This window comes from Lutjanus erythropterus, chromosome 10, assembly GCF_056507025.1.
Source record: "Lutjanus erythropterus isolate fLutEry1 chromosome 10, fLutEry1.hap2, whole genome shotgun sequence".
NCBI classification, from domain to species: domain Eukaryota; kingdom Metazoa; phylum Chordata; class Actinopteri; order Lutjaniformes; family Lutjanidae; genus Lutjanus; species Lutjanus erythropterus.
The window spans coordinates 1,550,100-1,564,971 of record NC_139326.1 but is presented as its reverse complement, the minus strand read 5'-3'; the positions used below and the strand labels follow the sequence as shown (position 1 = coordinate 1,564,971).

The window sequence follows — 14,872 nt, the reverse complement described above, 5'->3', positions numbered from 1 at the left end:
GGTAGCAGGAGCATTTTAAGTCAAAAAGAAAAAAATTAATTTGATATGAATAGAAAATAGCGTACTCGTTAGAGCAATCATTTAACGGACAATTTTCAAGTCATCGTTTTTCTTTATTTTTTAAATATTATGATAAATATCATATTCTGGACTGTTTTTTAGTGTGGTCATATTGCACTCTGAGTTTTTGGTATCATTACATCTCTTCACCTAACTCAATAATAAGAATGAGTGCATTTAAAAGTTTTTCTCAAAACACACAAAATCCCACAAAATCTGTGTAAAATGCTCAAATATTCACAGCAGAATCCCCAAATCCCACTGTCCACAAAAGAAATAAATATTAAAACTCAAAACTCCAGGTTTTCTTTAACACTCTTCTATATAAAAATGGAAATATGCTCAGTTCAGTTCAGTTAATTCAAAAACAACAAACAAAAGATCTTCCAGCAAAATTAAATATAGTTTTACCTCACAGAGGTAATAATTGTAATAAAATAATAATAATTGTAAAAAAAAAAAATCCTATAGATAAGCTTTTGTTCTGTTAATCTGAGAAGAACCTAGAGCTTATCAATAAGGATTGCCCTCTTGCCATGTCAGGTAAGTAAACCTGGCAACTTACTCACCAAACTGGGCAAATGGTGAAAAAAAGAATTAATTATTAAACTATTTTGATTAACAGATAATTTGTTAATAATGCTGTTTTGGATGTTTCCTGATTTTCTTTGTTTATTATCATATTAAACTGAATATCTTTGGGTTTTAGACTGACAAACATTTTAAAGACAAAATTTTGAAAATTATTTGAGAGCTGCTAATAAAATAAACATTTTGTGAAGGGGCAAATAAAAATGTATTTCAGGCGAGTAGATGTCTGACTTACTCGCCTGACCGGTCAAGGAAAAAAAAAACCTTTAATGTGGAACCCTTGAACCTTTCTTTCCAGGTTCTGTTGTTGAAGAGGATGGCTGCTCAGGTGGAGGTTCAGACAGGGGAGGTGGGGAGGACGGTGGTGGGAGGACGACTTCACCTGAGTCCTCTGACTGACTCCAGTAACAGCCTCATTGAGATCAACCAGTCCCACATCATCACTCCAGAACCCAACAAGCCTGTCCCTGGCCCCAAACCACGGCTCACTCCCAAACCCTTCACTGTGGAGAGAAACCAAACGATCAAACCCATCGTCGCCCCAAAACCCCAACCCAAACCCCGACCAGAGTCCACCCGCCTGCCTGGATTCAAACCAGAGCTTCCTTCTGGTCCAAAACCACAGCAACCAGCTGGTAAACCCAAGCCGGTGTCAACCAACCCCAACCGGCCTGCCTCTACCTCCTACAAAACATCCAACAAGCTGAGCACTGGACAAACGACCAAACCAGTCACCCAACCATTTAAACCAGCCCCTCCTCTGGACCCAGGAGACCTCAGTAAACCTAGTCCTCCTGTCCCAGCAGAGAGGCAAAAACCTGCTCCATCCAGCTTGGTTTATTCCAGGAGCCTTAAAAAACTCCCAGCAGCAGCAGCAGCAGCAGCAGAATGGTCTGGAACCACGAAAAGAGAGGATGAGAAAGATGAGGTGACCTCCAGTAAAGGTGGAGCCTCCATCACCAGAGCCAAGTCCTTGGGTTTCCTTGCTCAGCTCAGCCAGGAGGAACAAGAAAAATCTAAACCCGAGGCAGCCACCGTGCCGCTGAGACCGCAGCCCAGAGGCTCCAGGCCCAGACCCGTGTCCGCCATCTTCCTCGACAGTCCGACTAAGACGGAGACGCCGGTACCTGCCTCTCGCTGGGCTGGAAGACGACCGCTGTCAGCTGATCTCACGTCCAAATTTGAGTCAATTGGTCTGTCCCTGCACCGAAAAACTCCCAAGGAGGACATGAAAGAGAACACTCCAGAGGAGAAGAAGAAAGAGTCTGAGAAAATGCCGAAGAGTGCCACGGCTCATAGTTCTGATGATGCAACGAAGCCTGTTGTCTCAGACCAAAGCAGCAAAAAGACAGAAGACATAGCGGTGAAAGAGACGGGTGAGGACAAGCGTTCTGTCAGCATCAAGTCACGAATCAGCCTCCTCCTCGACTCGTCCTCCTCTCCTACCACCGCGGGCTCAGATCTTCACTCCCCAGTCCAACCAGTCCCTGAAGTCGAACCAGCAGTGGGTGTCAAACAGCTCATCAAGCAGCTGACGGAGGACACGACACCAACACAGAGCCCCGTCCTGAAACCGCCACTGAAGCCCCGCCCCCTGCCCCTGGACCTGACTAAAAGGTGAGAGCTGCTCCTCGCGTCTCCTCAGCCTGCTTTTGTCCCATGTCTTTGTCCTGGAGTCCCATTGTCATGCATGGCTTTTGTCTCGTGTGATATGTGTTCATCAGGTTTTCATCCGAGAGGTCGTCTGACATTGGCAGTGTTTCCGTCAGTGAGGCGACAGACTGCCATGACTTCAGCAAAGAACCCCAGAGGAGGGTAAGAGAGGGACCAAGCTTCTGAGGAAGTGTTTCTGTTTGGCTCAGTCTGTGTTTAGCAGACAAGTAGGAAACACTGACTACATTTACATGCACACTAATCTGGATTCAGGAAATCTGAATGCTGCATTTTCAGATTTAGAAATGTGGGAATTGCCTTTATTATTTATGTTTTAGGAACATTCTTTGGACATGTATACAAATTATGTGTCTCAGCTGGGTTTTTTTACCACAGTTTGTGATTTTGTTAACGGTCAGATCTGTGTGTCGTAAACAAACCAACTAGCCAACAATTAGTGCTGCACAAAAGAAAAACCCACATTTCTGTTTGGAATGAGAAACACCTGCTTTCAAACATCATGGAAGACTTTACACAGCACAAAATGCAAATTAGCTTTTGTGCACAGTCAAATTCTGATCTCACTCAAGAACAAATGGGAGGAACAAAGGTATTGACGAATGCCACAAAAGTTCTAAAATTGTGCTGATGCTCCATTGAAGAACACAGTCTGTGCTTGCGAGTGATTCTTGCATGAAGCCCATTATCTATTTCAGAAAAAGGGCAAAAAAGGGACTATTCTGTGCATGTAAACGTCGTCAGTGTTGCAGCGTAGTGTGGGGAAAAGCTGCCCTCTAAACATAGTTGCATTTCAGTGTGTTTCTTTTCATCTCTTTCCTAAATAAAAAAGAGGCATGCAGAGAAGATACGACAAAACAAAAAAGGCACACGAACATTTAACAGGTAAAGTCTGAGAGATAGATTGTGAAAGAGATCAAAGCTGACAGGATGACCCTGATTATCTGCCTATACACCAATTCTTACTATTTTAAAGTTAGGCATGAACAAGGTAAATCATGTTGACGTACGTCTATGAAAAGCAGCAGGGCTCCCAGCTGCTGTCGACTGCTCTGTCTGTGTTGACAAGAATTTCCCCGGAAATGGGGCGTTATGAAAAAAATGGTCACAGCCATAGATGTACAAAGCTGTGAAACCTAAGACAGCCAGCACATTAATCATCCCCGGTGGCTGCCAGTTATGAAACACGCAGAGAGGAGATGACTGGGAAAAGGTCAACACAGAGAGGCTTTGATTACCACCTCTGCACCACACCCACTGTTATGAGGCCAGCACAGAACAAGGGGGATACCGTTTCTGCACTGACAGTCATTCATTCAATCACTTTTACTCCTTTTGTGTGTTGTGTTTTCTTCTGTTGTCAAGTCTCGTTTGCTCTGATCTCTGGTGGTTGATTTTGAAGCTTTTATTTCTTGTTCAAAGAAGAAACTTCTGATTTTTAAATAAATTGATAAGTTGAAACAAGTTGAAAGCTTGTTCTTATCACCTTTTAATTCTCAGTTATGTCTCTGACTTTTCTTAGAGTGAAGAGTCAGTTTTCACTCCCAGTGACCAGAAGACACTTGTGGATGTAAAAGATTCCCAAGAGCTCAAAAAGGCCTCCACACCTGAAGAGCCAGAGGCAGAACAGATATTTGGCACCACCTCCAAGGAAAGTGCTCCCAGCGGTGATGTACAGACAGTGAGAGCATCGCTGTTTGATAATGTTGTGGAGAGACACAGTGTGCTGATGATGGACGAAAGCAAACCTGCGAACAAGTCCAAGGATTCACTTAGCAGTCTGTCGTTTAGGAGAGGAACCAGCGAGGATGATGAGGGAACTCTGGTCACTGCCACCTACAGAGAGCCCGTGTCTCCATCGAGTCCTCTGCGGGTCTTACACGCCTTTGACACGGTGCAGGCGGTGGAGGAGAGCCGGGCAGTGAGTGAGAACATCCCGTCAGCACAGCGGGAGGACAAGGCCATGACGCTGCGCTCCAGGCGCTCAGAGGGGAGCCGGACTGCTTCAGCACAGAGAGAACCGGAACAGCAGCCGCGATACCTGAGAGTCGGAGCTCTGCAGAAGTGGAACACGACAGGCCTCGAGCAAGATGCCAGTACAGAGAAAGGGATGCTAAAGGAGTCACGAAGGGAAGAGCAAGTAGCTTTGGATAAAGACAGAGAACAGGAGGCTGCAGCACCAAAACGTTTGAAGATGCTGCAGGCGGAGGAACAGCCGAAACCCAGGGCAACGTATTTTGCTTTGACTGGACAAATCCAGGAGCCAGTTTCTCCCGTAGATGCAGGAGCGAGGAGTTGGGACTTGCAAGGGAAGACTCCTCCAGTCAGGAGAAATCCTTCTTTAGAAGAAGCTTTTGGAAAAACCTCCCACGATCAAGTCGAGGAGCTGCTGATGAGGAGCCAAATGTCACATGGGGAGATCAGATCAGCACTGGACAGACAGATGACAGAGAAGGCCAAACTGAAAGAGCTCGAGAGGGAAAAACAGAGGCAGCTGGAAATGGAAAGGGAAGCACAATTAGAGTTTGAACGGATGAAGGAGAGGGAGATGCAGAGAGAGTTTGAAAGGCAAAGACAGAAAGCCTTTGAGAAGGAGAAACAGGAGTTTGAGGAGAAACAACGAGCACTGGAGAGGCAGAAACAGATGGAGCTTGAAAAACAGAAACTCCAAGAGTTGGAGAGGGAGAGGCTGGAAAGAGAGAGGCAACGGCAGCTTGAGAAAGAAAAGCGGCGAGAACTGGAGAGACAGAGAAAGACAGAAAAAGAGAAGCAGGAAAGGGAGCGACAACGTGAACAGGAGAGGCAGAGACAAAGGGAGGAAGAGCGGCAGAGAGAGCTGGACAAGGAGAGACAGCTGCTGGAAGTCCAAAAGGAGAAGCAGATACTGGAGGAGAGGGAGAGAATTAAAGAGATGGAGAGACAGCAGCTCTTAGAGTTTAAAAGACAGAAGCAGAAAGAGATGGAGAGGCAGCAGGTCCTGGAGATGGAGAAACAAAGACTCAGAGAGAAGAAGGAGCGAGAAGAGGCTGAAAAACTCAAACAGATGGCCTTGGAACAGGAGATGTTAATATTGAAAGAGAAGGAGAGACAGCAGGTCCTGGAGATGGAGAAACAGAGACTCAAGAAAGAGCGAGAAGAGGCTGAAAAACTCAAGCAGATGGCTGTAGAGCAGGAGATGTTGAGACTGAAAGAGGAGAGGCAGCAGCTCCTGGAGATGGAGAAGCAGAGACTCAGAGAGAAGAAGGAGCGAGAAGAGGCTGAAAAACTCAAACAGATGGCTGTAGAGCAGGAGATGTTGAGACTGAAAGAGCTGGAGAAAGAAAGGGAAAGGCTAAAGGAGATGGAGAAGGAGCGTCAGAAAGAGATCGAGAAGGAAAAGCAGAAAGAGCTGGAGAGACAGAGACAGAGAGATTTGGAAAGAGAGAGACAGAGGCAGCTTGATCTGGAGAGTCAGGAGCTGGAGAACCAGAGGCTGAGACAGCGAGAGCAGGAGAGGGAGAGGCAGAGGAAGGAGGAGTTGGAGAGAATTAAAGAGATGGAGAGGCAGAGGCAGAGAGAGGCAGAGAGACAGCAGATCTTAGAGCTCGAGAAGCGCAGGCTGAGGGAGAAGATGGAGAGGGACGAGGCCGAGAAGATTAGACAGATCGCCAAACAGCAGGAGGCAGAGAGGCAGCGGCTGAAGGAGAAGCAGAAGAAGGAGGAACAGGAGAGAGCGAGGATGGAAACGTCGCCTCTCAGGCCTAAAGTGGTTGATCTGGACGCTGTGCTCCGAAATGATCCATTCTCCAAGGCCACTCCTCCTCGCAGTGACCCTGCGACACGATGGAAGGAGCCGTCTCCGAGAGCAGAGGAGTCCTACAAACTCGCCATCCTCGACATCGACTCCTTTACGTCTCAAGCTCAGCCGTCCCCAAGTAAAGACTTGTTCCCTGTGTCTGGTCTGGACGCTGGGTTTGGAGCGGGATCACTACTGACACCTGAGAGAGATGTCAGCTGGAAGGTTCCACTGCAGACCTCAGGAGGCATCACAGCTCCAGTGTGGACGACCTCTCCTCAGGACCCCTGGGAGCTGCGGCCTGTCGAGATGTCTGTGGACAAACCCGAACCCAGGAAGCACGCCAACAGAGTGAGTCCGGAGCAGCTCCTCCTCAGGCAGGAGGAGCGGCTCCTGGCTCCTCAGAGGCCCCGCTCCGCTGTGCTGGATGAGAGGCTTCACTTGGGCCTTTTTTCTGGAGGAACCTCAGATGGAGCTGCTGCAGAGCAGATTTGGGTTCCCAGAGAGCTTCAGGACAGCAGGGGAGACGTCCGGAGCCACAGGAGGTCACACGGGTCCCAGGTGAGTCAGAAATATGAAATGCAGTCTCAGTGTGTTGAAATCCAATGCTACATTTGAATGTAGAGATTATCCATCAAACTGAGGTGAGAGATCTGAGATTAGAGTGAAAATTAGGAGGGTACAATACTGTCACCATATGTTGTACATGGTGATGTTATTTTGGGCTGCAACTAATGATTATTTTCATAGTTTATTAATTAATTATATTAATTAATTAAAAAAGTTCAACTAACATCATCAGCACTAGCTAAGTCTTTTACACTTGTAGCACAACAGCAGCAGAACGGACGATAAAACTGAGGAAAGATGCTGGGTCTAGATTATATAAGATTTTATTTTGAACATGATTAAAGAAAATACAACAGAGTATGTAAGTACAAACAAAAGTAAAAAACAGCAAACGTTCATCAGAAATAAATAAAACATTTATAACATGGTAAGCAAATAAACTGAATGAAACCAACTAGCAACAAACCAAATCAACTACACATCCTGTCCTCTGTTCTTACTTTGCTGGGGCTGAAACACGTTAAAGTTCACAAGTGTCCACAGTCATAAAAATATAAGGATGTACTGACGTTCTGGGCCAATACCAATTTGGCCGATTGCTGATAGTAATGATTTTTTTGGTTGTCTGTTTTTGCTATTTATTCCTCTTCATGTACCTCAGAAACAAGGAAATCTTGATTAGATAAAACGGGTCCAACCTAGTCTGACTCACAGTGCTGGTATAAATCCTGCCACTGGTCGTTTGCTCCAAGCAGCATCACTGCATATGAATCTTCATTTTCAAAGTCCCTGGGAAACAACAAAAAACCTCCACGCTGCAACGTACAAGCTGAAAACAGCACATTAGGACCTGGGATGCAATGGCACAAATGTAAACAAGCTAACAGATTCTACCAGTGATGTAGTCATTTTCTGATGTGCAAATGTTCCACCAAAACAAGTTCTCCCTCTACATTATTTTGCAGCAGCACTGTCGCTGCATCCTGGGCTTTGTGCCGCCCAAGATGTTTATGATTGGTTTAAAGAAATGCAAACCAGGCGGGGTGTTTTTTTCCCTCTATAGCAGAATGTGCGTGTGTGGAGACAGACATTAGTCCAGCACTGACTGCTGGTATGGATATATCAGACTCTGTGCAACCAAACCTCTTTTTCGCTAAATGTTCTCTGGTTCTTGAATGGTTCTGTTCAAAATTCTTAGAACCTTGATGCTGTCTAGCGTATCAGCCCATGTTTCCTCCAACATCTGGATGTGTTCATTTTAAACCTCTTTATTGGTTTAACCCAGTCATAAAGTTTAAATGTAGTTCTGAATGGGGTCAGGCAAAATGATCATGTGGTAGATAGTAGTCTACGGCATCCAGCTGTCAGGGCAAAAGTTTTGACGTGATGAAGATGAGGAGTTCACTCCGGTCCCCGTTTGTTGTTAGGAGCTGAACAGGATGCGTTCTCGCAGTGTGTCACGGCGGTCAGCCCCTTCCAGCAGCGCCGTGGAGGGAAGTCTGTCCAGGATGAGGAGCCGCAGCGCTCACAGAGAGCAGGACCGCCACAGCTGGGTGAGTCTGATCAGGCTGCAGCTCAGCCTCTGGGTTACAGGTAAAATGTTCGTCAATGAGGTCAGAAACTGCTGCTGTGTTACTGTTTTCATCTGAACTTTTTCCTCTCACAGCTCTGTGGAGGGAAATCTGTGTGCACTTGAGTGTCAGCAGTATTACATGTGTCCTTGAGTGTGTGTGTCTCATGCAGTAAGGACAGACAGTAGACACTAGTGGAATGCAGCTTGTTGACTGAAAGTTGATGGTTCAGTGCTGCTTCTCATGTAGTAAAGCACCGGTGACTCATGTTGAAGGCACGACCTCGTAGACTCACCTCCACCCACCCCACGTCACGCTGTAGGAGAGTCGCGGTGACTGAACACCTTCTCAGGCCTGTAATTCAGGATTGGATTAGTCAAATGGTTAATGAGTACATGCTCCCACTGCTCGTTTATCAGCAGCCTGTCAGCACGGCTCAGGGAAAGCTGTGAAGTGAAATGACCTGTAATGATCATGTGTCCTGCAGACAAACACACACCTAATATTTATGTTCCTCACTGCTGATTGGTTGTTATTCCTGGCTTTTAACCTTGCAGTTCACATTTGTTTGTTACATTTTGAAATATAACCAAATTAATCTGCTTATTTGCCACATCACATGTTAAATATACATGCACATCATCTGTATCCAGGCAGGTCAGGTGTTGATCAGACATGCAGGTTTGTGTTCTGGCAGCTCTGTGTCATCGAAGCTGTGATTGCAGGCAGAGGTTGAAGGCCTACACTGTAAACCCAGAAGTTCAGTGTATTTATTGTGTCATAATTACACACTGCTGTGATACAGAGCTCAGATTAAGTCACCATGATTTTACCATCACTTCTGCCATCTAGTGGTTGTGTTTCAGTGTGCCAGTGTCACTGTTAGTCATTGCAGTGGCCAGTGCTGCTCAGTGTTTTGGTTTGAAAGTAGCTGACTTACATTCGCCTGTAAGCTGAAACAGGTGTGCTGCTTTGAAAAGGTGTCAGTAGTGTAGTGCAATTTTTTTTACGACTCTGAATATATTGTGTGTGGAAAAAGATCCAGTGGATTAGAGACTTTGTGCCAAAATGAGAAAATGGTGCTAATTATCCAGTAAAATAATGTGGTGTAGACTTGGGCAGTAAGGTGTTACTGTGTACCAGGGTGTTTGGAAATCTGAAGCTATGATTTACAATATGGGTTATCTGAAACAATTGATCGCAAAATGATCAAAATCTCAATATGGCCAGTGCCATACCCAAATCACAAAACCAGAACCAAATTGCGGTATTTTGAAAAAGGAAAAATATCTGAGAAAACTGCATTATACCGAAGTACTGTAGAGAGAGAATAATTATATGATTATCATTCATCATTATTCAGTAGATCATAAGTATTTAAATCCAGCAGGACTTGTGCTAAGCTAAACGATGTTGTATATGCTACGCTAACTTCTATGACCAGCTCCTTTTAATGATTTGTGTTTTCACATAAATACCATCATATACTGTATATCCCAGTCAAATGTCAGGAAGGTGTGAAGTTATGAAAACAGATACCACCCAAGGCTAATGTGGTGTGAAATTAAATCTTGTAAAATAAAAAAAAAGGTTCACTGCATTCATTCATTTAGAAGTTTTTTGACAGAGGTTTTGCCTTTAACAAATGTTGCATATTCCTGCTACTGGAAAATTGCAGAAAGCTGTATTAAATTTTCAATAAGATTTTGATGAACTGTGTAAACCTAGTTGTGTGGCTGTTTTAGATGTTTATATGTGAGTAGTTTTGAAAATAAAAACCTCAGTGATTTATAAATCTGGTTGAGAATTTGGCTTCAGCATTTACTGAAATTACAAATAACATTTAATGCTGAAATGCATCACTGTTGGCAGATTTCAGATATGATTCATTTCCCTCCTTTGTATTTACTGGCTGAAGGAAGCGTCCTCAGACAGATGAGATAATAGTTGTGTGATCGGTGATGTCATTGGTTGAAGTTGGAGGTCTGAGGCTGCTGAGTGGTTCAGAGCAGAGATGGGCACCGCCGCGCTGAGAGCTGTGTTGTACATGTGGTCCTGCTGCCTGACTCCAACCTGCCTCTGGGTGAGTGACCGCGCATAAAACGAGCATGTTTCTCTGTCAGACGTCCTCGTACAACGGACTGAGTGTACTTATACTTCACATACAGTAAAATTCAGCTGTATGTCCCGATGCTCCATCCTGTATCGGCTCCTCTGTGTGTTGCCGGTCGGGTCTCAGGCAGAGGCTGCGCTCAGATTGATGATGTCAGCAGAAGAGAGGAAGTGATGAGCAGCCATGAGTCACTTCCAAGTATTCCAGCAGGAGGAGGAATATTAGGGGAATCATGGGAGCAGTAATGAGATACGTCCTGTGATATAATTCTGTCTGGATTCTTTCTGTTACTTCAATTTTAATCCTTTTATTAAAGTTAGTAGAGCAAAACTTGACTCTCATATAAACTAACAGCAATTTGTGTTTGATAACTGTAAACATGTTGGTTTGATGAATTTATTTTGAGTAAGGCAGTAAGTAATTATTCTTTTCAGCACTGATTAATCTGTTGATTATTTTCATGCTTAATGAAGTGATTAGTCTAAAAAAGGTAATAAAATAGTGAATGATGGTCATCACAATCACTCAGAATATCTTGATAAATGTTCAACAATACGATGCATCATAGAAATATTTAAATAGCTATATATAGCAATACAATTTTGAGGGTAGTATCAGTTTCAAGAAGAAATCCTGATAGTTTTAACAGTGTAGGCAAGAGGCAGGAGTAGAGAGAGAGAAAATGGACGAAAGTTACAGTGTTAGCTCCTTGAAGCAAAAAATGAGAAATGTGCACGCCCTAATGAGATGTATCAATATGTGAGTGCTGCATCGATTTATTTTTTTTTCCTGATTCATGTTTTTACTGATACAGGCCATCTGAACCGATGCTCTCCTATCTTACACATTAAAGTCCAATGCATCAGATGCATGAGTGAATCGTCACATCCCTTACACTTAACAAAGCTCTGTGGACTTAAATATTTTATCATTTTGTTCTGTTGTGACTTCTGTTTTGAGTTGTAGCTTCCAAAAGATTTTGCATCTTTGTGGAATGTCTCTCAGGTGCAATACTTTATTTATTTGCTTCTTTATTTATAAATAAATAAACAACATATTTTGTGAGTTTTTGGTAAGTTGGTTATTTGGAACACTGTGATTTCACTTTCCCTGGAGCAACTTGCCTAGATTTTTATTCTACAATTTCTTTCCTTTGTTTTTCTTTTTTTTTTTTTTTTTTTTTTTTTGAATTTTCACTTTCTCCCAGAACTTCATTGCAGTAAACACCTTAAAACATTGCAGCATGGAGCACAGTTTTTTTTTCTTTCTTTAGAAAGGCTGCAGTGAAATCAAGCCACAGTGAAACCTGAAGCAGCCATTTTCAGGCTGAGCAGTACGTGAGAGAGGTCAGTTTGTTTCATGTTGGAAACTGAGAAGCTCTCAGCAGACCTGCCTGCAGCACTTCAAACAAAAGTTAATCAGATTACCTGTAGGGGGCATGTGTGGACAGAGGTTCAGCTTTTATGAGCCCCTCTGTCCCAGTTTGCTCTGAGGTCTCTGGAGTCGCCCACTGTGGCTTTATTCAGGGACCAGTTCAGTGACTCCATACAACACAGAGCTGTTTGAGTGTCATGTATCAGGAAGTTGGATGTGTTTTCTCGTCTGTTTGCATGAGTCTGACTCGTGAGTGAGATTTAAACAAACATCCACCTGACTGTGATTCTTTGTGCTGCTGACAGGTTGATGAGCCACACCTGTCTCTTCACTCTTTTCTCTCATGCATGTCTAATCGACCTATTTATATTCTTCTCGTTAACATGATCATCACTTGTGCCCGTTCCTGTCTGATGATATCGTTTGTCATCAACACTTTCACTCCTGCTTCCTGTTTGGAATAGAGATGCTGTGTAAAAGCAACATTTACATTTGTGTCACTGCTCCTCTGCTCACTTCTCGTCCTGCCCTGCGACTGAATCAGGCTGGAGCGCCGCAGAACATATATCACCCTCCTCCTCCCTCCCGCTCTGAATCAGGGACCTCCCCTTCTCTCTCCCTCTCTCATTCTCTCTGTGACTCCGACCACACTCCCTCCTCTCTCTCCACCCAGTTTCTCCTTGACGCTGCGTCCTACAGTGCTGAGTACAGAGAGCAGCTCCGCTGACGCATTTTCTCCTACCTGCCTGTACCTGCAGAAAAAGGCAAGGAGGGAAACATTTTCCCTCTCTGATCCTGTGGATTTGACTTCTCCACCTCAGGACTCTCTCCTGTTTTCTTTGCATTGGGTTTCTTTATGGAATAACTACAGCAGCTGTCCTGCACCATTTCTCCTCGCAGCTTTTTGACAGAAGGTAGCACAGCGTGGGAATGTAGCCTCATTGGATGGATGGACTTCTCAACTTTTAACCTGGGCCTTGTTTTGGAGGAAATGTATCATCATCAGTTCTGGGGGATCCTGTCAGGTCGGCTCTAACTAAGAACAGAGAAGCTCACACCTGGAGAAGTGTCAGAGTATTGATAAAAACTAATTCTCATACTCAGTATTATTAGCATAGTTGACTTGTGTGATGAAAACAGATAAATGAATGTTTTGCCAAACGTAAATAGTATGTTGAGGATGTGATTATGTGACTCTTGAGGAGGTTACACCGGTGTGTTTGAATCTGGAGAAACATGGCTGAGGAACCTGTTGGTAGACAGCACAGCAGTTTTTCAGGCTGTCTCACAGAGTAGTGCCCTGCATAACTAATAGTGAAGTCCTCGCCTTACGTAACCTTTACGTGCCCACTTAGTTGCTGTGCCAGGCATATCATCGCTGGCGTATCTTGTGTGCATCGAAATAGACATTAGAAGGCTTCACAATTCACTTCAGGACAGTCTGGAGCCTTCAGAGTGATGAGTTGAGACAGAGTCTCCGGTGGGACTGCACTGCAGAAAGAAACTGAGCAGAGGCTCCGTCCTGTAACGGTCAGGACTGACTGCAGTGCTGTAACATCATCACAGTGGACCGTGTTGTTGTTCTCTCTGTCACCTTCTTCACTGCTGCAGTATTGACCCAGCAACACATCAGTGAACACCTAGGACAGTGGACCGTCACCCCTCCAGCAGAACCAAACTCTAATGCTTCCTTAAAAATCACAGCTCAGATCACAGACTCCTCTGACGCAGCAGCTCCTGTCTGTCGTGGGTTGTGATGGAGTATCTCGGGGACAAGCTGTCAGTGGCTCACACTCAGATGTCAGGATGGGTGGGAAACGTCCGCCGCTCCATTCACGGGGCGTTCAGCCTTCTGTCCAGTTCGGTGGAGAGGAGAGGCCGAGGGGGAGAGGATGGGACCGGGGACTTCAAGAGAACCAACTCACTGCGATCTCTGGCCTCCCGCAGCAGGGAGTCCATCCGCAGGTTCTCACTGCGCAGCCAGCAACGTTTGTCCCTACGCAGACGCACCGCACCCAACACCCCCACTGCTGTAAGACAACACACAACTTAGAACTACCACCAGTCACACACTATAATCACAAGTATTAAGCATGTACCAGTGTGACTCATTACTTTAAAGGGAAAACTCATCACTTTCTGTGTTGATGTCCAATCAGTATTGATGGTAGTAAATTTCTCAGTGCTGCTATATTGAGAAAACAGAGTTCTCCTGCTGCAAAATCTGTTCTTCCTGCATCCAGTGATGTTTCAGTGATGTCACTGAATGCAGGAAGAACTACAAGCTACTTCAGTTTGGTTTTCTAGTTTTCTCCTCTGGGTAGCCGGGGGGCTGCTAGAGTATTTCTTTCATCTTATGCCAAGCTTAGCCAACAAGATAATAGCTTTAGGCCTGGGTGGTGATTAGGGTTGGGCGAGGCCTACCAAACATATGAATATGTCCACAGTGAAACATCATAATGGATGGTTGTATAGTTGTTGATGACAGAAAAGCCTTCTCTGACAACAGCATCCAACTGTCTCATTCACCCGACAAATCTCCCAAAAAAATGGAGCCCGCAACTCGCGTCGAACTCAGATCAGGTTTGGGGCCTCTGCTGGTATTGTGATCTCATAGGGGGGGCCACTTCAGCAGTGCCACAAGAAGTTGTGATAATTCTAAAAATATACATTATTTCCATTACCAGCAAATTACCCTGGAAGCGATGTTTGAATAGCTTTTTGGTCAGATTCACCGCTCGACTTCACCACCACAGACTGTATGTTGCTGCTAGCTGCAGCTACAGTAGAGGGTCAGTCATAACTCACAAAGTCATACAGATGGTAATTATTTTCTGAATCTGGCTACCAGAAGGATTGAATACAGGTATGGTTCCAATACTATTTGGTACTGGGTTATTTCATTCAATACCTAAAAGGTATTGAGTACCAATACCCAGCCCCAATGGTGATATGTGGCGGCATGGCGACATTGACGTCAGAAGCTACCACGTAGTGCATCCTGGTACATGTAGGCAGTGCCAGCATGGCTCCGTGGGCTGGAGGACTCGTCTTTCTTGGTCAATATAGCAGCACCAAGGAATATTTTTCTTTAATTCACTATATTTACCATCAGCACTGTCTGGACATCCGCATGAAAAGAACTGA

At 44.7% G+C, this 14,872-nt stretch overlaps 1 protein-coding gene across 1 annotated transcript in view; it reads left to right on the top strand.

Annotated features, from left to right (window-relative positions):
• LOC146319769 (uncharacterized) overlaps nucleotides 1-14,872 on the top strand; it is a 38,163-nt gene that overhangs the window by 6,543 nt on the left and 16,748 nt on the right. The window contains exons 3-6 of the mRNA XM_084727810.1: nucleotides 950-2,268; nucleotides 2,376-2,466; nucleotides 3,845-6,658; nucleotides 8,095-8,220. Of these exons, the coding sequence (XP_084583936.1) occupies nucleotides 968-2,268; nucleotides 2,376-2,466; nucleotides 3,845-6,658; nucleotides 8,095-8,220 (4,332 nt within the window). The 5' untranslated portion in view covers nucleotides 950-967. The remainder of the gene's footprint in view (nucleotides 1-949; nucleotides 2,269-2,375; nucleotides 2,467-3,844; nucleotides 6,659-8,094; nucleotides 8,221-14,872) is intronic.